Here is a 26925-nt window from a genome sequence, read left to right as displayed (position 1 = left end):
AAAAGATGTAAACAGGAGAAAAACAAACAAACAAAAAAAAAAGCTTTTCTCTTGGTTTGCAGAAATTTGCTCCCCTATGACGAAATTCCGTGTGGGTGTATACAAGCGGAGTTGTTGAGTGTTTGGTCTCCAATGCAAAATCTATGGAATGTGTTGAGGGGAAAAAATATTGACACCAAGCTCTAAGTGGAGGGTTAGTGGTACAGGGATTTAAAACAACTCATGCTCTCACTGCCCAGCGGTGATCAGACCAATGACACCATGCTCACACCACCTAACAAGTCTGGTGGTCTTGGGAATTTTTTAGGTTACAGTAATGATCACTGCCCCTCTGTACCCCTTGAGCAGAATATAAGGGTCCTAAACAACCATACATCTACAGCTCCTTCCCTTATACTGTCTTCTCGACTCACTGAGGAGCTGGCCCACAGGAGAAAGGCTGCCAGAAATCTTCCATTCTTGAGAATGGTGAAGTTAAAAACACAAAGGTCGTTCCTACAGTGGAGTAAAATTCTAAAATTTTTTTTAACTTTGTAGTAGATTGATCAACTGAAGTTGTTGGATACCTCTGATGATATTCTCCTCTGCTCAGTACTGTCCTTGATATTGATCAAAAAATTTATGTTGTGCCTGAGAAGACCCAGATGTTTATTTTTGTAGGAAACAATGACTTATTTTTCATTGTACAGCTTGCTTTGTTTCCAGAAAAAAAAAATAAGTAATGTGCTTTTAAGTGATGTGATTCTGAAGTGATGCGGTAGGTACAGTGGGCTGTGTTGACCTTGACACCACGTTGAGATCGCAGCAGAAGGCATGACTGTTTCACCAAAATTTAATATATTCAACACCTACCAGAAAAATTTTACAGCTGAGCTGTGTGATAAACTCTTGAAAAGGGCAATTTACTATGTAATAATACATAATAATCTTGCTAAATTATCGGTAATTCCTTTACTTTATGAAGCAGCAGTAGGATTTATATTCTCAATCAACATTTTTCCCTCCTGCAAACTTTGTGTTGATAAAAAAAAGTGTCTCATACAATGGCTGGTGGGTTTATTTTTGAGATAACAAATGCAAGCACTGAACGATCAGCTATGTGTTTTGAACAATCCTTAGTATGTAGAAGTGGCACAGTATTCTCTGTGTCAAGGAGGTTATGAGAATTATTTAAAAGAGCAACTTAATTTGAACCCATGAGCGGTGTAGGAAGGTATTTTGTGTTGACTGTTCTGGGGGCCCTACATGTAACTCAGGGTCTCCACTTAGGGCCTAGTGCTTCACTTAACAGCGGTGCAAACAGCTGGAATGATAGTTACTGTGGCAATCAAGTAGTTGACTTCCAAACTTTTATAACTAATTCTTTATTTTTATCCCCTTTAGGACATTGGCTTAGCCTATATAAATCACCTAGTGGAGAAAGGAGAGTATGACCTGGCTGCTCGGTAACTTACTATTAAAGATTTTCTTTGCTGGCTGAAGTGTGTCTGTGTGTGGGGGAAAAAAGCAAAAGCAAATTATTTGATTTGGAAGTATTTTGTCTTGTTGATTTTCTATGTGTTGTGGAGTTTCTAAAGTTTCAAAACATACAGGTGTATTACTGTGCCCTATATTTTCTTGCCTGTAGTGATGCAAAAGTTACTTCCTAAACTTTATAAAGTTTAACTAGAATTGAGACACATGTATTTTTGAAAGTCAGCCTTGATTTTTCAAAGTCACACTAGATTTCCAAAACTGAGGTTTTCTTTGGATGTTGATAATCTAAGTTTATTAGTGTGTCGTTACATGTAAGACGATCAGAATATAATTTGTGGTTATGTGGGTGTAAACAAAATTGTCAAATATGGATATCTAAAGCAAATATCAGAAATCACCTAAGATCTGTGTTTTCTTGTATGTGTAAGCGTAAGCATATCTTTTTAAATGCTCAATTTTTCTTAGCTGGGACTTAAAAACTTCACTCATAAAGCTGATATGTCCCTAATCAAGAAGGGTGAATGCATAGTAAGCAGTTAAGTCCTCTTGGATACAACAAAATTGTAAGATCTGAAAGGAGAAGTACCGGGCATACTCTGCTTGAAGCAATGGTTGCCAAAATAAGTCACCTTTGAAAGTGTCTTGATAGGGAGAAGAAAAGAATCCTTCTAGTAATGCTGTCACATTTGTATTATTCTATGTACCTACTTTTGTTCTCTGCACTTTCATCTTCCTTCCAGAAAGTGCCAGAAAATTCTTGGCAAAAACACAGAACTCTGGGAATTTGAAGTTTACAAGTTTAAAGAAATAGGTCAGCTTAAGGTAAGTTAATATCTGTCTCTGCATGCTAGTAATTGGCATGCTGTATTTCCCGCATGTTTTAACCAAGTATCTAAAGGATCACATTTAATGGCCCTAGCGTGCTAGCAGGATACAACCCAGCTCTTGAAATTCCTGCCCCAGATCTCTAGCTGTACAGTTGTCTTTCAGATTGGTGTGTATATGTTAACAAGCCTCAAAACAGTGTTAGAGGTATAACATATCCAGGTACTCAGCTACCTATTTTCAATTTGTTGACAGCCCCCAGGTAAAAGACCCACCCCCAAAGCCTTTACTTGCAAAGATGCTCACAGTTAAATGCATCTTTCCCATTTACTTTTCACTCCCTTCCAGTATATCCTGAAAAATCCTACCCCAGCTCTTGAGGAAAATAGCCTCTGTGGGTGCCAACCTTTCCTGAAAATCCAAGCCACAGCTCGTGTCAAAGTCTCAAAGTATAGTTACGTATATATAGTAAAGCAACAGGGAAAACCTGTGCTGGGTGCTGGAAATGGTGGCAAGGAAGAGGAGCAGTCTGCTCTGTCTTGTCTTTTCCCTGGTCGCAAACCAGCTACCATAACGGTACGCGTTTAATGTGAGATTCTCAGTTAATAAATTGCCCAGGATGTAAGGCTATAGCACTGTCACTGCCAAACCGGGAGAAAACATTATGCGGACTCCCTTTGGTAACGCGTTTACGTTTATTTCTGAGTTTTATGTCTTCCTATTCAAACTCAATGAGCCAAAAAGGACATATTATTAAGATCTCACAGCACGCGGTCCCTTGCTGGTTTTGAACTGTTTAATTCCGCTCAGAGAGTGAAAGTCTTTCAGCATTACGGTTTTCAGAAATGTCTGGCTTTTGTTTTAGACCCACACCAGTGCGAGAACAGCATTGCCTTTTCTATGAGTTCTTAGTGGTTCGATGCACTCTTTGCCACCTTGGAAGATGAAATCTCGTGTTTCTATCTCTTTATTTCAATCCAATAAAGAACCTGAGTGCAGGTACAGGTGAAATTTTGATACAGTGCTTCTCAGGCCTTTTGGCTTTGTTTTGTTTTGTGGGTTTGTTTTTTTTTTTTAGATGCAAGTGTCTGGAATGGATGTTTTTCTTGTCTCCACTTATGTCATCCAGCAGACTGTAAAATATAAAAATATTTGCAGGTTTGCTGCAAAAACATCTCTGCTAAATTACTGCCTTTCTAAACAGTTGGTTGTTTTCAGCCCCTTGAAAGTGGACTTAGAAAAACGTAAGACGCAGTCCGTTACATTATTCAGCTTCAAGCTGCAGTTCTAGAAGATGCCTTTCTTATTTTACTATTGCAATTGCAGGTGACTTTTCCCACGTTCCTAAAGATACCGGCATATCATAAAGGATGAACTAAGTTAAGCGAGATCTAAATGAAGTGGTTCTTGAAATGCTTGGGGTCATTTGTATGCTATTTGGAATTTTTACCTATTTACATGACCAGCAGGTATTATAACACAATAGTGTAACTGGGCTATAATGGCCTTAAGTCTTGATGAGGAGAACGTGTTTGAGATTTGGAGACAAAGTTTATTTCAAAAGGGAATTTTCTTAAGGAATTTGCACTGCATATAAGTTGCCTGAAATCTGACATTTCCAGTATAACGTGATTTGCCACTAACTGAGGTGGCAGTGAAACTTCGACTTTAAACTTGCAGGTTTAAACTTCCCTTCCTGCAGAGGGACTAATTAGTGATACTCCAATGTCAAAGCCTGTGGGATGTGTGTGTTGTTTGTTTGCTTGTGGGTTTACGGGTTTTTTTGAGTGTTCTGTACTAGAAGGTCCTGTCTGTCTACCAGAGGCTGTATTTTGGTCTCGATGTCTCTCCTGTCTTGGGTGAATGTCCTCTAGCAAACTTTGATATGGCAGTTTCAAGATTTTAGAGCTTTGCAACGATCTGCTCCTCTCTTCCTCCAGCAGCAGTGGCTCTGTGGAGTTACATACTTGTGCTGGAGTTACTTCAGTGTAAAATCCAGTATCTCCGTTCAAACAGCTGAGGAAGGTGGATTTGAAGGAAGATGCCAAACTCTGCGAGTGGTGGCCATTGTGACGAGGGATGTGCTCCATTCTGTTGACTTTGCTGTGACAGCAGTGGCTTTCAGCAGGGGTGCAGGATGATCAGCTAGCAGCAGCAACTATGCTTTAATGACCAAATGTTGGCTAGAGGACACATGAAAGACTTCACCTGACTGTGGTGGGCATAGCATAGAGCAGTATTATCCAGGCAGCCTTTTTCATCTCATAGGTATCCTGTGAGGAATAAATACTTGTGGTTTGGGCTTATTGGTGAGATGTTATAGGCTATCTTATGTCAATGTTTATATGGGCTTTCTTGTGTATACCCGGCCTTTATACCTACTGATCAAAAGTCTGAAAGCAGGTCTTAAGAAGAAACAAAGGAAGAAAATATTTTTGTGTATAGTATCCTCTTTTTATTTCAAGTCGCTTTCACCATGTGGTTCAGGAGTTTGATACAAAGGCATCCTGATTCTGGAACTTTTTGTCTGACCTCGCTCTTTAACTACTGCTTAAAAATAAAATAGGAAGGGTTCATAACCTTGAGGGATGGGTCTTAGCTCGCCTTTGTACCTGGGCTTAAAAATAAGTTGGATGCTTCTCAGTCTTTGCTGAGCACGGGGGCCAAACCGCAGGAGGTGGTTGTGCTTTTCCTTCAAAGCAGTGGGACTTGGGGACAGGAGAGATTTCCTTCCCGAGGCAGCCTGGCCCCCACGCAACGAGGCAGCTGCACCGCTCGGTGGCTCGCCATGGGGCCGAACCATGGCCAAGAGCCACAGCAAAGCCTGTCGGGCAAGGCTCTTCGTTGAGGAGGTGGCAGGAAGGTAGAAAGTGGGTAAGAAAACAGCCGTTGGAGAACATCCTCTGCCTTTGAGTCTCCAGCTGATGTCCAGCTTGCTTTCTTTATGGCCGGAAGAGGGTTTTTTTTATGAAGGGGTCAGGAATATGATGCCCCAGGGCAGCTGGCAAGACTGTGCCCTGAGTTAGCTATTAAATTCTGTGACAGACGGCGGGAGCTGATGTTGGCGGCACACTACATTTCAAAGACTGGCCATGCTCAAACAGCGTGGGGAGAGGTCTCCTGTGAGCAATGAACTTTTAATTTTTACAAAGTCATTAACAATGCTTTTGTTATTGGTCTTTCATTTTTACCTCCTTTTTCATGTACAGATGGAAGACTTTAATGAAATATGTAGGCAATTGTTTTGATTTAAATACTAAGAGGCTTTGTTGTGAATAATCACTGCTGTCTGTAAAACTAAAAAAAATGTAGTGAGGTTCTCCTGCTTTGTTCATGCAACTTTAGTAACGAAATGCTACAGCACCATGTGCCATTAGTGGGCAACAGGCAACACCTCTGAGTGTTTGGAGAAATTTCATCAGTATTGGGCCTTCAGCTACAAACCCCAAAGTCCCAACACAGCTGGCAGCAGTAGGGTTTATTTTGGCAGGCAGTAATAACCTTGGCCTCTAGTTGCGTGGAATAATAGTGCTAATAAGATGCTCTGCTGAAATTCCAGGGTATGAGCTGATTCATTCTGGCAGGTTCTCGTCTGCTGCCTGCCAGAATGCAGTTCCTTAACACCTCCTATAGAGCAACAGATCACACGCCTTCTCCCTTTCCGTGGGGAGATGTATTCTCAAATTAATTTTCATTTGGGGATGTAAAAATAGATGGCAAAACAGAACTCTACATAAAATTTAGTGACCTCAGTAAGTCATAAATCAAAAATGCACATTTTTCAGCTGATGAATGCTTGTATCTTTTTACAAGATAGAAGAGCAAGACTGGACAAAATGGGTTTTGAAAACCACCTTCTTCTGAGGAGTCTTTTGTGGGTTTTCTTTTCTAAATGGCTAGCAGTAAATATTCAGACTTCTCTACGTGCCATCACTGATACTCCCATTCTATCTAGTATCTTACTACAATCTTTCTCATGAAAATTCTTTCAGATCAGTAAGTAATGCAAAAACCAATGTGTGCAATCCTAAGGTAAATAACTTGAGGATACTGCTTACAAATAGGAACATAGAGAGCTTCCAGTGTTTACCAGGAGCCATGTTTTGCATGTAGCTTTGGTATTTTGTTTCACAACAATTCTTTTTCCTATCATCAGTGTACCAGGATGTTGCATGTCATTCTCCTTCTGAGGCTTTACTCTCTTTGTTCCTACAGGCAATTAGTCGTTACTTGCCCAGACGGGACCCAGTTTTGAAGCCTCTGATCTATGAAATGGTCCTGCATGAGTTTTTGGAGAGTGACTACGAGGTACTGTAGCCTGATGTATCCACATGTAATAGCTGTTGCCAGCAAAACACCTGCAGCAATGTAGAATTCTGATAGCAAATTCTCTGTGGTGTTCAAACAGATTTTCAATGGACAATTTAATGATAATGAAAAGGTTAAAAAGATGAATTTGGGGTTAGATATTTAAAAGAATAGGTAGAGTATTCTTCAGAGCACACAAGTAATGTGAGATTGGTTACTTATTATAAAAACTATTGTTTTTAGTTTGTTTAATGTAGCACAAGCAGTTGAGGTGTGCACAAAGCATACAGCACCTAAAAGAGACCCGGCTTCATGAATCTTAATAACATTGCCCTGAGAAGGAAAATCTGCGTTCTGCAGTGTGTGTGTCTGTGGGCACGTAAAAGTGGCTTAGAGGTGAAGCACAGCAGGTATCATCACAGAGGCTTAGCGGAAGCTTTGATGTTTTGAAATGTTCCTTGGGCAGTTCTTTCTGTTTCTGTTACAATCTCTTATACTTTTAGGGGTTTGCAACCCTGATAAAAGAGTGGCCTGGAGATCTCTACAACAACACAATCATAGTTCAAGCTGTAGTGGATCACCTGAAGAAAGATCCCCAGAACAGGACTTTGCTACGAACACTTGCAGAATTGTGAGTACAATTTTAAACTCCTGTTACAAAAAATAATCTTGAAATAGCATACTATAGTTCATAAATATCTGCCTAAATCTCTTAACAGAAATATCTGCTTTGCAGCAGTCTAGAGTATCGACTTTCTCTACTCTCCACTCTGCTGGTTGCAGAGCTTAGCAATTCTTTTCACTTCCTTATAAAGTGTATGCGGAGTATGAAAGCAAAGAGTGTAGTATAAGATTGGATTTACTACTCCTTTTTCAAAAGCAAATAGCTAGGATTCCTCTTTATGCTGTCAGAGAAAGCATCTATTGTGACACTTTAATTTCAGAATTACTCACAGGAAAATAAAATGTTGGTTTTTCCCCACTATTTCAAAAGTAGTATGTTTAGGTTTACTGCGTGGTTGGAAATATGTGGCTGGAAAATGTGCCAAAACTGATCTGGTTCTAGGCTATGTCACACAGGGATAAAGCTCTTTGTTTTTCTGAGCCTGATTCTCATGTTAAGTTCTTTTCATACTCCTTCTTTGAGGAAATAACGCTACTGTCTATTGCTATGTTACAGTCTGTCCCAAAGTTTTAAGAGAATAAAGTTTGTTACCTCTGAAGAGAGTTCCAGTTAGTTTCCGAAAATAGAAAAGCTAACGTTTTGTGTGGCTTCCCCTGTGGTTTGAAATTAGGAAAATGAAAATGCAGGTGACCACAGGTCAAAACAAATGCAGTGGCTGATAGCAACAGAGTAGAGATTAGTGTTTTATTTCCTTCTAACAAAAGTGAATCACAGCAACTATTTTGATATTCGTCAAATCAAGTAGCATTCTAAGAAGCTTTACATCCTAGAGTATATTTATATTTTCAGTCGTAGGTAATGTTCCTACACTTAAAATACATGTGATCTTACATATCTAATATTGTTTCTTATCAGGTATACTTACGACCAGCGCTACGGCAGAGCCCTAGAAATTTACCTGACTCTGAGACATAAAGATGTCTTCCAGTTGATCCACAAGCACAATCTTTTCAGTTCTATCAGAGACAAAATTGTTCTGCTCATGGATTTCGATTCAGAGGTATGATGATCTTAATGATTTTGTATTCACTTTCCACTAGAGATATTTTAATAGATAAAAAATAAATGAGCTAAAGATAGTATTGAGGCAGAGAGTGTTTGCTGTGTGTCACTCACAGTGAGACGCGTACCACATGTCAGATCATACCTGTGATTTGCAAGTAGACTTTCATTATGATCTTCTGTGTGCATTTCTAATAAAATAATGCTATTAATAAGCCATAGAAGAGAGGTAGTGAATTTATTGTGAGGCATATGTTAAATGTACTTGCCACTTCTCTTTGACTGCAGTCAATAGAATAGAATACATTATTTTGGTTGGAAGGGACCTATAACGATCATCTAATCCCACTGCTTGACCAAGTTAAAGCATGTTGTTAAGGGCATCATCCAAATGACTTTTAAAAACTGGCAGGCTTGGGGCATTGAACACCTCTCTAGGAAGCCTGTTTCATTGTTTGACCCGCCCCCTCAGTAAAGAAAGGCTTCCTAATGTCTGTTCTGAACCTCCCCTGGACAGCTTTGAGCCATTCCCACACATCCTGGTGCTGGGTACCAGGGAGAAGGGATTAGCACCTCCCTCACCAATTCCCCTCCTCAAGGAGGTGTAGAGAACAGTGAGGTTGTTTCTCAGCCTCCTTTTCTCCATCTGGACGTGCCCAAAGTCCATAGCCACTCTTTAGAGAGCATGCCTTCCAGCCCATTCACCAACTTCGGTGCTTCCCTCTGCACGCATTCAAGGACCTTAACATCCTTTTTAAATGGTAGGGCCCAGAACTGCACACAATACTCAAGGTGGGGAAGCACCAGCCCTAAATACAGCGGGAGAATCACCTCTTCTGAACAGCTGCTCATGCCGTCTTTGATGCACCCCAGCATGGGCTTTTGCCCTCTTGGCTGCCAGGGCACACTGCTGCCTCCTGCTGAGCCTCCTGGCAACCAGCAGCACCTCCACCTCCCTTTCTGCAGGGCTGCTCTCCAGCTACCCCTCTCCCGCTTTAGGCTTGTGCCCGCCGTTACTCCTTGCCAGATGCACAATCAAGAATTTGGTCTTCTTCAATTTCATGCCATTAGTCACAGCCCAATGCTCTCATCCACCCACGTCCCACTGCAAGGCATCTTGGGCCCCAGCTCAACAGCACCTCCCAGCTCACTCTCAGCAGCCAACTTACGCACACTGCATTCAACTCCTGCATCCAGATCACAGAGAAAAGCCTGGAACAGAACTGGCCCTGCGAACGAGCCCTGAGGAGCAGCGCTGGGGACTGCTCGCCAGCCACATGGGAGCCTCCCTCACTGCAACCCTTTCAGCCCTGCTCTTCAGCCACTTCTTCACACAGCACACCGGGAACCCACCCAGCCCACAGATGGACAACTTGTCCACAAGGATGCTCTGACCGACACTATCCAAAGCCTTCAGAAAAGCCAGAAAACCTCCATCAACTGCCTACCCTTCACCCACCAGCCAGGCGACCATCACGGAGCAGGAGTTCAAATCCGTTACACACTACTTTCCCTTGGGGAACCCATCTTGGCTCTGCCCGAGGATTGCATTCTTCTTTCAATGTCTTTCTAGAGCCAGATCATCCCCAGTACGATCATCTGCTCCAGAGTTTCTCCAGGAACTGAGCTTAGACCAACAAGGCCTCTACTTTCCTTACTCTTCCCTCACGCCCTTCTTGTAGACTGCAAACACCTTGGCCACCTTCCACTCAGCGGGGACCTCTCCAGACTCCCAAGACCCCTCAAGGCAGGTCCCTGAGAAGGCTGCTGAAGTAACATGCGCCAGCCCCTTCACTGCTCTGGGGGGAATCCCATCAGGCTCCATGCAGTTCTGAACACTCAGCTGAGACAGCCGAGTCCTTACAATGTCAGCGTCCACAAAGGGAAAGTCACTGTTCCCACAGGCCTACTCCTGCCACTCAGGGCACCAGGCAAACGAGAGCCTCCTGGATGGGAGCTCTGCAGAGAGGCTACAGCACACACGTCTCTGGGCTGCAGGCTTGCTTTCTGCCCTGGCCTCAGAGAAGAGGAACAGCCCCACGTTTGTCCTTGGGAGCTGAGTGGCAGAGGAGGTGGTGTGCGGGACGCCCAGCAGCTGTGCCCAGGGCATGGCCACCAAGGGGGTGCAGGGACAGCCCCCTGGGCACAGGGACTGCCTCGGGGCCAGCACCCCAAAGCCCTTCCTCCCAAGGACGCTGGCCACAGGGCTGCGGGGTGGGGCTGGGCAGGGGGGGCCCCGTCACCCCCATGTCACAATGTCACCACCCGGCAACGCAGCAGTCACAATGCCCCGGCCAGGATAAAAGGCAGCATCCTCCCGTGTCCCGCTGACAGAGCTGGCCTGATGGCAGCACGAAGACATCCAAGAGGAAGGCCTGGAGGAACCACTGCAATTACCTGGCACGGGCTGAGGGAGGAAGGCTGGAGACATGGTCAAGGCCCATCTTGACCCATGGATGGATGGATGCATGCATGGATGGATGGAAATCCTTTTCAGCTGGAAAGCAGCGACAAGAGCAAGGAAGCGCCTTCTGGAGGAGCACTGCAGAGCTGTAGGAAATGGGATGCGGAGAAGTTGCAAGGGCTCCCAGTGCTTTGGAGGCACCCACTGGTGTCCTGCCAGGCGCCAGAAGGATTCTTGCTCCCAAGGGGAGTCAAGGTAGGGGCCTTTGGCCACTCTTGGAAGCCCTTGAGATGGCTCCAGGCTGAGGGAGAATAGGGTTAAGGAATCTCCGGGGAGGCAGGACCGGCCTGTGGGACGAGGAGGCAGGTCTTGCTCACATGCTCAGGGAACAGCCGATCGCCAGCGCTGGGGTCAGGAAGGAATTTTCCCCCGGGGAAGATTGGCACTGCTCCCCGGGGGTTTTTTGCCTTCCTCTGCAGCATTGAGCATGACCACTTGTCAGGGCTCCTTCGCTCCCCTTTGGCTGCCTTCCTGCACCTGGGGGGAGGAAGGCTTTTTTTCCCCCCGAGGTGGCCTAGCAAGCGTCCCCGGGGGTTTTTTTGCCTTCCTCTGCAGCACTGAGCAGGGCCCCTTGACAGGGCTCCTTTTCGACAATTTGGCCAGGAGCCTGCTGCACCAAGGTGGCCCTCGTGCCCCGCAGCCGGGGGCAGGAAGCTGCTTTCTAGACTCCCAGGCGGGACCCCAGGGTGGCCCCCGGGGGATGCTTCTTGACCTCGCGAGCATTGAGCACAGCCCCTGCTCAGGGCTCCTCGGGGCCCTTGGGGCTGGCCTCTTGCCCGCTGCTCTGCCACCTCCCGGCCACCACTCCTGCCCTGCCTCTCTCGGCCTCTCTTGCCCATTGCAAGCTTGGAGCGGGAGCGAGCTCTGCTCTTCCCTTGGCTCCGTCTCCCCAGGGCTTCTGCCTTGGCCAAAACACCCTCTCCTGGGAAGGCCGCCGGCCTTGGGGCACCCTCCGCAGATGACACTCCAACACTCTCCCTGCCTGCAAGACAAGCCCAGGGCACGCACCAGAGCGCTTTTCAGCCATCACTGGCCAAGGAGCACAGCGGCGCAGACACTTCTCAAAGGCAAAAAGGGGGCTCCTAATTGCTACGCCTCCTACTTTGCAAAATACCTCTCGCTACCACTCACCTCCTCTCCTTCTTCTTGCGTGGGCTCGCTCCTCATCCCCATTCTTCACAGTCTCACTCTGCAGGAGACAGGGGCTGCTCGCCCTCTAGTCTTCCTGCTACTCTCCATGCCTCCGTGCCTTCCCTTTCCCACACGGGATGGTTTTCCAAGCTAAACTGAAGAATACATCAGCCCGCTCCTGGCTCCACATGCGCCTTGTGTGCGCACTTGTGAGCATCACCTCTGAAAGAGATTCAGAAAAATGCAAATAAAATCCCGTTTCCACTTGTAACCTTTGTGTTATGTGCTCTTGAAAGGGGTTTTGGAGCTGAACAACTCGGGATGTTTCTGGCAAGTATCAGACTCATCCTCGCTAGAGGAAGTACGAGAGAATAGTTCCACGATGCTATGCCCAGGGTTCTGCATGACCAGCTCTGACCTAGGGCTGAGGGCTCCATCCAGGAGAGCAGGTCTCTGCAGTGCAGGTCCCAGGCCCGTCCAGGAGACAGGGGCAGAGACAGGTACACCTACACCATCCCTCCGTTCAACCTGTTCTTCAGCCAGCATACTGTGAACCCATGCATCCCACAGCTGGACAACTTGTGCAGAACGGTGATGTGAGGGACAATACCAAAACCTTTACTAAAATCCAGAAAAGCTACATTCACCACCTTTCCTTCATCCACTAGGCAGGCGACCTTATCATAGAAGGATTTCTAATTGTTTAAACAAGATTATTCCTTTGTGAGCCTGTGTTGACTATGCCTGATGATTGCCTTATTCTTTAAATGCCTTTCTATAGCACCCAGTATGACCTTCTCTGTAATTTTTCCAGTCAGTGAGGTTAGATGAACAGGTTTTATTTTCCTGTGTCTTCTCTCACACCCTTCTTGTATGGCTAGTTTCCAGTCAGCAGGGACATCTCCAGGGTGCCAAGACCTTTTGTAGATAATTGAGATGGGTCCTGCCATAACGTCTGCTTACTCTTTCATTTCTCTGGGGTGAATCCCATCAGGCTCCATGAAGTTAGGAACATTGGACTGATTCACCTGGTTTCTTACAGTTACATTACAAATGGAAAGTCACTGTTCCCACAGTCAAGGTCCTCTGACTCAGGAGACTGGGCAGCCCAAGGTCTATCAGTATTCAGTTTTTGCTATATCAGCAAAAAAATGCACTGAATGTCTCTGCTTTTAATTCATCCCTATTTGTCAGGTGACCAAGTATTGGTCCAATGTTTTCTTTAGATCTCCTCTTGTCCTTAACATACCTGAAATAACATTGCCAATTTCAACTCTAATTGAGCTGGTCTTTCATGTTTTCTCCCTACCTATACGATCTACAGCTCTGTACTCTTCCTGTGATGCCTGACCTTGCTTCCAGAGATCATACAGTTTCTTTTTCCTCCTGACTTCCAAGCAGATTTCCCTGTTCAGATAAGCTGGTCTTCTGCCCCGCTTGCTTGACTGAGGACACAACGGGATTGCCTGCTCCTGTGCTTTTAAAGGGTGGTTCTTGAGAATGGACCATCACTCATTGACCCCTAAGCCCTCAAAAGCAGATTCACAGGGGTCACTGCTAAATAGCTCCCTGAATAGCTTAAAGTTTTCTCTCCTGAAATCCATGGTAGCAACTCTGCTGTTCCCTTCTCTTATTACGCTGAAAATTTTAAACTCGGCCATTTCATGATCACTGTGGCCAAGACAGCCACCTACCATCACACCCCAAACGAGTCGTCCTCTAGTCACAACAAACAAATCTAGGAGGGCATCTTTCCTAGTTGGCTCACAGAGTACTTGGAACAAGAAATTAACTCCTACAAACTTCAGGAATTTCCAAAACCTGTTCGTCACAGCAGTATGATAATTCCCGGTTCATGTCTGGGAAGTTGTAATCTCTCATAAGGGCAAGGGCTACCAATGCAGAAATTTCTCCTGATTGTCTGTAGAATAACACAAGAGCTCTTACAGCCTGGCTGGGTGCTTGGTAGTAGACACCCACTCAAAATCTCCTTTGTCTTCCATCCCCCTAATCCTCACCTAGAGGCTCCCAGCCACATCATCACTAACTGTAAGGGCTGTACAATGAAACTTTTCCCATATGTACAGTGCAACGCTTCCATCTCGCCTGCCTTGCCTGACCCTCCTGAACAGCCTGTAGCCTTCCACCCCAGCGCTCCAACTGTGGGATTCCACAGCGAGACTCCACCAATCTCACTAATCCCAGTGATCTGGGAGCTGACCAATGCTTCCAGTTCATCCTGTTCCCTTCTCATACTGCACGCATTGGTGTACAAGCATTTCAGATACTTTCTTGAGCCCTTCATGTTCCCAGGAGCAGTGTAGGTGTTCCCACTAGCATTGCCACCCTCAGGCAACGCCATGCCAACCCTTGGCTTACCTACTGCCAACTTACCTGTTGGTATCCCTTTCCGCCATCGATTCTAGTTTAAAGCTCTTTCAATCAGTCCTGCCTGCTTATGCCCAAGGATGCATTTTCCCCATTCGGACAGGTGGTTCCTGTCATGCCTCAGCATACCTTGTCTTTTGAAGGCTTTTCCATGGTTTAAAAACCCGATGTTTTGGTGGAGGCACCAGTCCTTGAGCCAAGTATTGACATCCTGGGCTTGCCAGTTTTTTCTGAAGTCTCCCCCCATTACTGGGAGGATTGAGGAAGACACTACCTGTGCTCACAAATGTTTTGGGTTTTTTTTTTTTTGCAGCTTCTGAAAGCTTGTAAGGTTATTAACCTAATTCCCAAAATATGAAGTATGTGTTTTGTAATTAATTCAGTCTTCTTTCTTCCCAGCTGGCTATAAAACCTCAGCAAATGAGTTTTTGTATGATCCTTGGGAAGAAACCGAGTAGATCTGCACTTTCAGTGCAGTGGTTGTTTAAGCACTGACTGGAGCTAAAATATATAGCTGTCTGTCCCAAAGATGATGGTGTGCCTGTTCTAAACTGCATTGGGAAATAAGAGTATAATTCTTCTTTATTAAATAGAGTAAATCATATTGGGAATCTATGGGCTTGTGTCTTTTGAATGTGAAGCAAAGTTTGCTCTTCCAAGAGGGAAGCAGAATCCTGGTGGCCACTCTGCTTACATGATCTTGTCTGCTTGTGTTACGGTGTGGGTGTGCGGATAGTTTGGAGGAATCCAGCTGTAAGGCAAGTTGAGTGGTGTGTTTCCTGCACAGCCATCACCCTGCAGTTCCCTTTTGCAGTGGGACAAATAGTATTTCTACATCATTTGACAGTGGCCTTCAGTGACCCACGACTGGATGGGCGTACTTCACCTGCAATTTAAGTGCACGGTATTGATTGCTATTAGTGTGGAAACTTAGGAGAAGTATTCTGGAAGAATACATGATGCGTTTTCCTGTTAATACTGTGCTGTCGGGGAAGGCTGATGTTATGCAAACTGCTCCCTGAATTACTGTTGCTGAAAAGAGTAGGTCTTCAATATTCATCTGATACCCATCAGTGAACAAGCATAATACTATATGGAGTGTGAGAAAAGGTGTGTACCTGTTTCTTAACTGGGTTCTCTTTCTTTGCTTTAGAAAGCAGTAGACATGCTTTTGGATAACGAAGATAAAATTTCCGTGAGTATAACAAGTTCAGTCCAACGCCTGCTTGTCTTACTCATCCTTTCAGTCCTGTAAATGTGATATTCATCACAAGTTTGCTAATCTGTTGGGTTTTATTTATTTTCTTTTAGATTGACAGAGTTGTTGAAGAATTAGAGAACAGGCCTGAGCTACAGCATGTGGTAAGTATTTCTATATTCTGTTGGTTTCGAGTTGAGCTGAGTAAAGTCTTTGGTGGGCATCTCTTTTACGGATGAGGTTGTCCTATCTAAGTGTACACGACTCTAAAATGTCATCAGAGCCTAAGTGGCTACTTTTGTTAATCCATTTTTTAACATGGCTATAGCATTTTTACCATAATTTTAAAATGTGTACCTGTGAGAACTTGATAACGTACTGCTTATGTGTTAACGTACTGCGAGGTGCTCCTTATGGCATTGCAGACACTTGGCTTCTTCGTATCCCTACACAAAAATAGGATTGGATGTTGAGTGCAACTCTGAACCAACGATTTGCTCGTCCATAGAGACAGTGAACTGCTTGTCTTTCTAGAGCTGCAACTCCCATACACTGCAGGATTACTCTTGTTTGTGCAGAATTACGATATCACTGCAAGGCTGTGGCTCCGCATTGCTATTCCAAAAACACCTCTTCAGTTTGAACGTGCTGTCAGCGGAATACGTAACTGTGGGCTTGGGCTGTGTTAGGGAGGGAAGTTTAACTTGCTGCTGTGTACAAGCGGGGCTCAGGGCATCGATCTGGTGGAGAGCCGGGTTTATGTGTTAGAGCTCTGATTATAGGAAGCAGCTCTATGAAGTGTGCAGCCCACAGCCCGAGAGCTTTGCAAAGACGACGGACTGACTGACAGTTTGTGGAAGGAATGCATCAGTTTCAAAGTGTGAAGCCTGCTTCCCTTTGCATAAAAGTGATTCTCCAGGTGATTCTCAAGGCTTTTCTTGTGCTCATCTAGAGAGAAGGAGCTTTGCTCCAGTATCTATACTTTGAGGTTAAAACATCTGGTGGTAAAAATCTGATCTATAGTTATCTCTAATGGTCAAGTATATCTAGATAACCAAAATGCTTCGTTTGACATATTTATCCAAAGTTTTCTGTAAAACTCAAAATCTGGTGGTTTCATTGAAGGTTAAAGGACAGTTTCCAAACTGTTGCTGAAAACCTGCTAGTTTAGATAGGTCAGGTTTTAGAGATGGCTGTTATAAGGGTACCTCAGAAAAATGTAAAATTAGTCTTTTGAATCGGGATTTAATCTCTGTGCCTTTTATTATATGTTATCACATTCCTGAGGAAATTAGGAGTTTTTTCTTAGCAGACAACAAATAATATTGCCTAAGTGGTTTTGAGCTGTGATTCTCTTTTGATTCCTAGTATTTGCACAAGCTCTTCAAGAGAGACCACCATAAAGGCCAGCGATACCATGAGAAGCAGATCAGTCTTTACGCTGAGTATGATCGCCCAAATTTACTACCCTTTCTCAGAGACAGCACGCACTGTCCGCTAGAGAAGGTAAGCCCCCTAAAATCTAAACACAAGCCCTTGATTTTCATGTCTGCAGGTTGTAGCGTTGTGAATTTGTAACTGTGTCTGGTACTGCCCTCTACTGCCAAAAGGAGGGATCCTTTGAGTTTGTGACCATCCCCTGCAGAAGTTTGGTTTGCAGAGCTAGCCCACAGCTGAGACCTTCCTCTCTCAGCTCGCAGGGCAGGAATCGGTGCGGATTTTTAATGCAGGAGTTCTGGATTCCCACTCCATGCGTACTTACAGCATGTCATCAGTGCCTGGCCTGGCTGGACAGTAGGTTGTGGTTTTAAGAAATCAACAATCATTTTGCCAAATCTGAGTCAGTGTTAGATCTTGAAAAATGCGTAGCCCTAACTGGTGTTTTTCTAGCTTTGTGTTCTAAGGTCCTAAGTTGCTATTGAATAATATATATACAATATAACAAGTCACTGAACTAGCAGAGCTAAAAGTATTTTGTCTTTGTACTTCTGCTAGTAGATTTGAGGTTTTACAGAGTACCATATTTCTACTTTCTTTAACCTCTTGACATTTTCCTTCCTTGCTCACTCTTGTCAAATTAAAAAAATTAAGGGCAGTCTTGGTGGTGTTTTGTTTGGTTTTTTTTTTTTAACCCCTGCTTGAATTAAAGTGAATCAAATGGAAATTTAAATTTTCCTCTTTAGTTGGGTCAGTGTTTTATTATTTTTGTCGCTGTTAATCACCAAGCAGACTTTGTGAAAGGATGCCTCTCTGTGCAACTATAGTGATGACACTGGTGGAATAGTTTTAAATGTAATATTGAATATTGAATTTTACATGGTTGAAACGCTATTGAGAGCTAATGTGCAATGGCAGGAAACACTGGAAAATACTTCGTTAGGATTGCAGGCTTGGTCTTTGTTCAAACTGTTGCATGTTTTCCCCCTGTACTGGGTACTGGTGAGGCCCCACCTCACGTGCTGTGTCCAGTTTTGGGCGCCTTACCCCAAAAAAGACATTGAGGGGCTGGAGCGGGTCCAGAGAAGGCAATGAAGCTGGTGAGGGGTCTGGAGAACAAGTCTTGTGAGGAGAGGCTGAGAGAGCTGGGGGTGTTCAGCCTGGAGAAAAGGAGGCTGAGGGGAGACCTTCTCTCTCTCTCCAACTCCCTGAAAGGAGGGTGTAGCCGGGGGGGATCGGTCTCTTCTCCCAAGTCACAGGCGATGGGACAAGAGGAAATGGCCTCAAGTTGCACGAGGGGAGGTTCAGATTGGATATTAGGAAAAATGTTTCCACGGAAAGGGTTCTTAAGCCTTGGAATGGGCTGCCCAGGGAAGGGGTTGAGGCCCCATCCCTGGAGGGATTTAAAAGCCGGGTTGCCATAGTGCTTAGAGACATGGTTTAGTGATGGTTTTTTTGTCAGAGTTAGGTTGATGGTTGGACTAGATGATCTTAAAGGTCCCTTCCAACCTAGACAATTCTATGATTCTATGAAATGGGGTTGTCTCAGGGATCTTTTGAGGCAATGAGCCGGAGAGGTTTCCAGCCAGACACTTTTGTCTACAGTGTTGTCTTACTTGTTTTTAACTCTCTGATTCTCTCTTAGTTTTTGCCTTAGGTATTATTTGCGTGATCATGGTTTTATGTATAAAACCTTACCTGCACTTCTTTTTTTTTTTTTTTCCTTTTTTTTTTGTGCAAATTAATTTTACTTATTGCAGATCTAGCAACCTCTCTTCAGTGATGTGAAAAGTGCTGTGCGTAAATGATGCAAGCACATTGCTGGCACTGCTTTGCTGAAGTTATGGGCTGTGTGAGCAAGAATCTGTCAGAGATCCATGAACCTTTGGAAGGTGTGGTGCGATGATCACCGAAGGGAGAGAAAAGGATGCTAGAAAAAGTGTCATTCTAACCTTACATTAAAATCATTAATATGTTTCAGTAAGAAACTAAGGAAGGGAGGAAAGATACCAACACTGCATAAAACTCTGTTGAATTTACTGTCACTGCTAATTCTGTAATTATAGTTCTTACCATACATAGCATATAGTAACACTTTTTGCCACATGCAAATCTTTGTTCTAAGGAAATAAAAAGGGGACCAAGAATTTCCCAGTTACCAATATTTTCAGACCCTGATAAGCACATTCCAGTGTAGTGTATAAATTGCAAAAAAACATGATATTTGAACAAATTCACACTTATTATTGCTTTACAGAAGTTATAAATGCGGCAGGAAGACCTAATTCTATCTTTTTAAGAGTAAGCCACTTTTATTCAAGTGCGTTTTAGCAAATGTTTAATAAAATGAACTGAAAGACAGTATGAATGTTCCCTGTTTTCCTCTAGAGGGAGCATGGCAGTCAATAAATGTGCACCATCCAGAAATACCGAAGAGCTGGTACTTTGTAGTTTAACTTTGAACTGGAGAGAAATAAGGCTGTCAGCTGTGTTTATAACATATTATGACGTATTAGTATTATTCATACCTTCATTCCCCTGAAGTATCTGGTTGGTAATTCACTTACCTCTACCCTGACATTCATTGTCCTTATCTCTAATCTTCATAGTAACCCATCTGAAATAATTTGAGAATGGAAGGAAAAGTTAATTCCTACTTACGTCTTGAGCGGTAGCTGTGTCTTATGCATTTAAAGTTTTGATTTCCAATAATGAAAGTCTTTATTGGTGAACGGTTGTTGTCACAGGAGTGCCACAAATCTTGAGTTTGCTTTCTGCTTCCAAATTGGAAACAGACATGACATCTTTTATGGTGTACCAACCCTGCCAGTTTTCTGTTACTAACAACTTGTTGGTAATCAGTTTAGTAGTTTTGGTAATTGCACTAAGTGTTTTTCAACTATGAATGGATTCTGTAACTGCTCATGGTATTTAACCCTCAGGTCTTTAAACCAAATTTATGAGAAATGCTTCCTTCTTTCACATTTGTGCTAGACTATTTTTGTATTGTCGTCTTGGAGGTCACTGGTGCAAAATTTGGAGGGCACTCTCCACCTCCCAAAACCATTCTGAATACCCTGAGGACTTCTACAGTCTTGTGTTATGAATAAATGTCAAGCAGACCTCCATCACTAGGTATCTCATAAAGCCACCCACAGGAAGTGAGTCTTGACAGCAGATAACCTTAATGCTTTTGGATTAACGAACTTTTGGAAGCAGAAGAACTTGCCAATAGATTTAAAGGTAGAGATTGGCATAGTCCAGACTGAAATACCTGTCCTGTCCCCAGATTTTATCTTGAAGAAAAATAAAAAAAATTCATGAAGTTTCTCCTCTTAATTAATGCCTAAGGACCTGACAGTGCATATTAAGGGAGCTGTATTCCTGTCAAGATGAGTAATGCAACTTCATGGGAAAATATCTTTAAGTTTCTTGCAGCAGTTGTGATCAATAAAATATCATGTTACATGTTTCCCTGTATTCTCTTTCCCTCTTTCTTTCCCTTAAATTCAAGGCTCTTGAGATCTGCCAACAGAGGAACTTTGTAGAAGAGACAGTCTATCTTCTGAGTAAGTAACACTCAACGGTGATAAATTAGAACATGCTTTTAACCTTGTTATAAAGTTTATGCTGCAGAAATATATGATATATTGTCTAATGTCCTTTAACAGACTTTCCCAAAGACAAAGTTGGTATTCAGTCAGTAGAACCAAATAACACAACTTAGAAAATAAAACAAAGCACAGGTTATTCATATGTCTTAACTCCACATATTGTGTTACTGCGTTTCTGTTTTGGTGTTTTTCTGGGGCTTTGGAGGTGTTGGGGGGCTATGGGGAGCAGGTTGGGGGGTAGTGCTTTTGAGACAATCTCCAAGAGAAGAGTAATACTGTTAGTTTGAAGAGAGGGGAGAAATAAAACAAATGTTTAATCTGAATACATTTCAGAAACTTATACCAACTGATTACCACCAAGCTAGGTGGGAGTGTTGGTCTGCTTGAGGGTCGGCAGGCTCTACAGAGGGATCCGGACAGGTTGGATCAATGGGCCAAGGCCAATGGGATGAGGTTTAATAAGGCCAAGTGCCGGGTCCTGCATTTCGGTCACACCAACCCCAGGCAACGCTACAGGCTTGGAGAAGAGTGGCTGGAAAGCTGCCCAGCAGAAGAGGACCTGGGGGTGTTGGTGGACAGCCGGCTTAACATGAGCCAGCAGTGTGCCCAGGTGGCCAAGAAGGCCAATGGCATCCTGGCCTGTGTCAGGAATAGCGTGGCCAGCAGGAGTAGGGCAGTGATGGTGCCTCTGTACTGGGCCCTGGTGAGGCCTCACCTCGAGTGCTGTGTTCAGTTCTGGGCCCCTCACTACAGGAAGGACATTGAGCTGCTGGCGTGTGTCCAGAGGAGAGCCACCAAGCTGGTGAGGGGTCTGGAGAACAAGTCCTATGAGGAGAGGCTGAGGGAACTGGGCATGTTTAGTTTGGAGAAGAGGAGGCTGAGGGGGGACCTCATTGCCCTCTACAACTACCTGAAAGGAGGTTGTAGAGAGGTGGGTGTTGGCCTCTTCTCCCAAGGGAATAATGGCAGGACCGGAGGAAATGGTCTGAAGTTGTGGCAGGGGAGGTTTAGATTAGATATTAGGAAGAATGACTTTACTGAGAGGGTGGTCAGGCACTGGACCAGCCTGCCCAGGGAGGTGGTGGAGTCGCCATCCCTGGAGGTATTCAAGAAACATGTAGACATGGCACTTCAGGGCATGCTGTAGTGCCTGAGATTGTTGGTTTGTGTCTGTTTGTGGGTGTTTGTTTTGTGTGGTTTTTGTTTTGTTTTTGGTGTTTGGTTGTTTTTTGTTTTGGTTAGGGTTTTTTTTTGCGGTTGGACTCCATGATCTCAAAGGTCCCTTCCAACCAAGAAGATTCTGTGATTCTGTAATATTATATTTTGATCAAGTGGAAGATTTGCTCCTGTTTCCTTTTTTCTTTTCTTTCTTTCATTTTTCAGTAAGATTAATTGTAAATTAACTCCCCTGGCAGGCCAGGGAATCTGGCTTTGAATGGGAGGCATTGTAAGACTGAGATTTTTATGTATGTTTACGTATTAGTCGTGAATCAAATTGAAAGAGTTTTTTTCATCAATCTTTGTTTCACTAAGAAGAATGTTTTGTGGACCTTTGGAGAGCAGAGTAGGATTTACTCATGGATTTATTTAAAGAATAGCTCGGCGTTTCTGCTATTTCTTACTGGGTGTAAACGGCCCTGTATTTACTACAAATTAAAAGTGTTCATGAGGGCTGCTTATTTCATGTCACCGTTTACATGCACATGCTGCCCTTTATGTTAGATGTTGCTGCAGTTCATAACCCTTAATATGACCCAACACATTCTTAAGAAAGGCTCCACATCCCAGTCCAGCAATGGGCTCCAAGGGCTTGTTCAGGTTATACTGATTGCTCTGGGATTTGCATTCCTACATCAGACTAGATTAGATTTGATCTTGGTTGAGTTCGTCTGAGGCAACTTCACAGTTATAAAATTCCTATTGAAAGAGCTTCTTAAAGCACTGAGCATTGATAAGCATTTAGGGTTTATGATCTCTTTACATATTTTTTTTTCCTTCTAGGCAGAATGGGTAATAGCCGCAGTGCCTTGAAGATGATAATGGAAGAGTTGCAAGATGTAGATAAAGCTATTGAATTTGCCAAGGAACAAGATGATGGAGAGCTTTGGGAAGACCTCATTTTATATTCTATCGACAAACCACGTAAGTGGGAGTTTCTCAGAAGCCTTGTGTTTTGGTTTTGTTTGTTTTTTTTTTTTTTTTTGTGGAATGCTGTTGCAATTAAAGGATTGAATTATCCACGTGCATGCTAGTGATGGTGTTTATGGGTGGCAAGGGAGGTGTTCTGGTTTGTGGAGCACAACATAGCTGTCCTACTGTGCATAAAACCTTCCAATAAGGCAGCGTGTGGGCATGCTGCAGAACGAGTACTTAGGGTTTTAGCAGTTGGCTAAGCTCTGCATAGTCATGTCCCTAATGACAAATAAAGGGGAGAATGGTGCTTTTAATTTGGCAGAATGAGGCTTGATTTTTAGACAGCCTCAAAACACTGTCTGCAGACTTGATGAGGATGTTGTGTAGCGTCTTTATTGCAGCTGCTTCCCTTTGAAATTCTGAAAGTGAAGAACCTACAACTTTTTACCCCTCAGTAGAATAAGTAATTTGTTTTGTTTCTCTGGTACAAAAGTAAGATCTGTAATGATGAGTGCATTTTGCCTTTCATCCATTATATGATTAGCTACTCAAGTTCAAAGTTTAGATGGAATCCGAAACTGGCAGAATTTCATAAGTAACATCAGTTTTGTTCAGGAGGCAGATTCAGAGGAGTTAATATGACTGAGAAATAGAGACTTACTTTAACTATCTACTCCATTAGTTTTGCAACCTCTTCTGGAGCTTAAATCAAGGCTTTAAAGTCTCTCTTGGGATCCCTTTTCCAAAGGATTGAATGTCGTGCAGAATTAGTGTCAGAATACATATCTTTTCATCCCTTGGCTGCTAATTCTGACAGGAAGAAGCAACCAAAATTTCTGTTACTCCTTCAAGAGAATAGCGTTCTCAAGTTACCCATGCTTAAATGTGGTCCATCACTAAAAGGGATGCTACAATTAGGGACATCTGTAGAGCAAAAGGGATTCAAAGCATAGAAAATTCTCTTATATGCAGAGCATCTGCCCATATGCGGAGCAACTCTAGTGATACTCCTCAGTTTTGGGAGTTGAAGAAAAAACACAGCCTTGAGGTTCATCCTTCTAGTGTTTTGTTTTAGCCAGGTGCACTTCAAAAAGCAAAAGACTTCTTTTGTGTTACTCTCAGCAGTGTTTAGAAACACTTTGGAATTAGGTTAAGTGCTTCAAAAGTTGTTTTTAAGCCCTGGAACTGGGCATGGAATAGTCACATGATGTAGTTAATTTTCTGTCTCTCTTTGCTTGAGTGCCCGATTTATTGAATTGAAATGCATTATTTACTTGTGGGTTTGTGCTGGATACTGTTTCCCCTTTTCTGAATACCCTAGAAATTCTGTGAATTGCCAAACTGTAGCTTCCTCTCTTACCCAAAGGCCTGTATTCAAGTAAACACAGCTGCAAGAAACATATGAAGGCTATATAAAAGAGGCTTAGTGTTATCTCTTATAGAGGACTGTCCTAGAAGCAGCTTGTAGCTTGTCACCAAAGCATCCTTTAATTGGGTATTTTGCTGGATTTTTTTCTTAATTTCATTGCCCCTTGGTTTTCACAGCTTTTATTACTGGATTGTTGAACAATATTGGAACCCATGTTGATCCCATTCTTTTGATCCACCGCATTAAGGAAGGCATGGAGATTCCTAATTTGAGAGACTCACTAGTGAAAATTCTTCAGGACTACAACTTGCAGGTAAATGTTGCATTTTTCCTGTGATACTCATTTTCAGAGAGACAGCAAAACCACTTTGCCACGGGACAGCACAAGAAATGGCTATCACAAAGGTTTGTTCATTTTGTTCAGACATCCGTCATTGACACTGTGGGTTGATAGAATAGTACAACAAAAAGGCTAGGAATTTGTCAAGATGAATAGTGTCTTCTCTTGATGGCTTCTAGCATTTCTAAATCTCCCCCATTCTGTCATGAGCCTGGTGGGTAAGTAGAACTGGAAAGATCTAAAGTGTTCAAGACCAGGCTGGATGGAGCTTTGAGCAGCCTGGTCTGGTGGGAGGTGTCCCTGCCCATGGCAGGGGGGTTGGAACTTGATGATCTTTAAGGTCCCTTCCAACTCTAACCATTCTATGATCTTGGGTGATCCAGAATATTTTATACTGTCCAGCTGTCCAATATTGGAAAGTCTCATGACCGGTGCTTTTCATTCTGTTTAATATACGAGGAGGCAGAACACAACATGCACTCACTAAAACATTCACCAGATATTAGAGCTGTATGCTAAGTGTCATACTAATTAAAGGAAGATGAACTTTTAAAATCAAATTCATGTCTCGTTGGATTATGGGAGTTCTTACCCCAGCATAATTATACAGATATATACGGTTCCCTACATGACTGGTTTTGCTGTGTGTTTGTAAGAATTTAAAAGAAGCATACCCTTAAATGTTCCTGAAAGTAACAGCAGAGGGAGTTGCATTGCATACTTTAAATCTCCCTGCTACCAAAGAACACCCAAACTTGAGTTTTCTGTGACACTGCTCTTCACCCTTCTACTGAGAGATTTACGGATATAGAGCAGTGTGAATGCCCTAGGTGTGACTATGCGGAGTCCAAGAAAACATAGCCCAGTAAGCAGCTGAAACTCCATTTTTCTGAACCTCATAAACATTTGTTTCCCATCTGCTATTAATCTTTGGACGTCTCTAGCAAATAGTTAGGTTTGATGTTTTCAGGAAGGGTCACAGGTGGTCTCTTACCAGACCAAATCAGGACTGTACCTGCTAGAGCCTTTACTGATGTCAAAAGTACTTTTAAAATTGCAAGCTCTAAGCCTTTCCAAAGCTCTTTATTTGTTTTGTTATCATATGTGCTTTAGATCATAGCTTTCAGTATTTCAAAAAAGCATTTTAAGCATCCTGTACATCCATTATGTGCAAGGAGCTACCCCAGATAAACAGATACATGTTTGCACATAATGTATGTTGTAGCATTACTTCCAGTTTTTTAATTGACTTCTTTAGATCCTTCCAAAATAATGGTAGATTAATAGTGTGCTGCATTTCACAGAATCATAGAATGATATGGGGTTGGAAGGGACCTCTGGAGATCATCTAGTCCAACCCCCCTGCCAAAGCAGGTCCACCCAGAGCAGGTTGCACAGGAACGTGTCCAGGCGGGGTTTGAATGTCTCCAGAGATGGAGACTCCACCACCTCTCTGGGCAGCCTCTTCCAGGGCTCTGCCGCCCTCACAGGAAAGAAATTCCTCCTCATGTTTAGGTGGAACTTCTTATGTTCCAGTTTGTGCCTGTTTCCTCTTGTCCTGTCCCTGGGCACCACTGAAAAAAGACGGGCCCCATCCTCCTGACACCCTCCCTTTAAGTATTTATAGGCATTGATCAGATCCCCCCTCAGTCTTCTCTTCTCCAGACTAAAAAGACCCAAGTCCCTCAGGCTTTCCTCCTAAGAGAGATGCTCCAGGCCCCTTATCATCTTTGCAGCCCTCTGCTGTACCCTCTCCAGCAGTTCCCTGTCCTTCTTGAACTGGGGAGCCCAGAACTGGGCACAGTGCTCCAGATATGGTCTCACCAGGGCAGAGAAGAGGGGGAGGATGACCTCCCTCGATCTGCTGGTCACACTCTTCCTAATGCCCCCCAAGATGCCATTGGCCTTCTTGGCCACAAGGGCACATTGCTGGCTCATGGTCATCCTCTTGTCCACCAGGACTCCCAGGTCTTTTTCCACAGAGCTGCTCTCCAGCAGGTCAGCCCCCAACCTGTACCGGTGCATGGGGTTATTCCTGCCCAGGTGCAGCACCCTACGCTTGTCCTTGTTGAATTGCATCAGGTTCCTCTCTGCCCAGCTCTCCACCCTGTCTAGGTTTCTCTGTGTGGTGGCACAGCCTTCTGGTGTTTAAACAGTTGCATGTTAATCTTGCTCCTGTCAGTACCCTGCTGCTTTCACTGCTGGGATCCTCCTGTTCCTGCATTCTCTTGAAATCAAAATGGAATTTTTGGTGTGTCTGCAGGCAGACTGAGAAGGTGTTGTGTGTGCAGCCGCAGCGTTACACGGATGCAAAGTATATTGTGTGGCTTCAGACAAAGCTGATGACATTGTTTGGTCATGTTTTAGGGAGGGAAGAATCATTTTGTCTTCAAATACCTTTTAACAAAATTATGTTGGGATTAAAAGGATTTATTTAACCTTCAGAGTGATATCTAAAATTATTTACTGCCAGCATTGAAATGCTCCGTGGATTTGAAGTTAATTCATTTTGAAGTAGATTTGGATAGCTCTAAAGTTTAGATCTCATAGGAATA

At 43.6% G+C, this 26925-nt stretch overlaps 1 protein-coding gene across 2 annotated transcripts in view; it reads left to right on the top strand.

The window, feature by feature from the left end:
- The window catches only part of VPS41 (VPS41 subunit of HOPS complex), a 113868-nt gene that overhangs the window by 76763 nt on the left and 10180 nt on the right, over positions 1-26925 (top strand). For both annotated transcript variants that reach the window (XM_074146171.1, XM_074146169.1), the window contains 11 exons: positions 1384-1445; positions 2217-2298; positions 6517-6609; positions 7113-7240; positions 8150-8294; positions 15433-15474; positions 15591-15641; positions 16846-16983; positions 20429-20483; positions 22530-22670; positions 24207-24343. In XM_074146171.1, coding sequence (XP_074002272.1) covers positions 1384-1445; positions 2217-2298; positions 6517-6609; positions 7113-7240; positions 8150-8294; positions 15433-15474; positions 15591-15641; positions 16846-16983; positions 20429-20483; positions 22530-22670; positions 24207-24343 — 1074 coding nt within the window. The remainder of the gene's footprint in view (positions 1-1383; positions 1446-2216; positions 2299-6516; positions 6610-7112; positions 7241-8149; positions 8295-15432; positions 15475-15590; positions 15642-16845; positions 16984-20428; positions 20484-22529; positions 22671-24206; positions 24344-26925) is intronic.

Source organism: Numenius arquata, chromosome 4 (assembly GCF_964106895.1).
Source record: "Numenius arquata chromosome 4, bNumArq3.hap1.1, whole genome shotgun sequence".
Classification (NCBI taxonomy): domain Eukaryota; kingdom Metazoa; phylum Chordata; class Aves; order Charadriiformes; family Scolopacidae; genus Numenius; species Numenius arquata.
The sequence above is the reverse complement of the archived record's forward strand: the minus strand, read 5'-3'. Positions and strand labels throughout refer to the sequence as shown.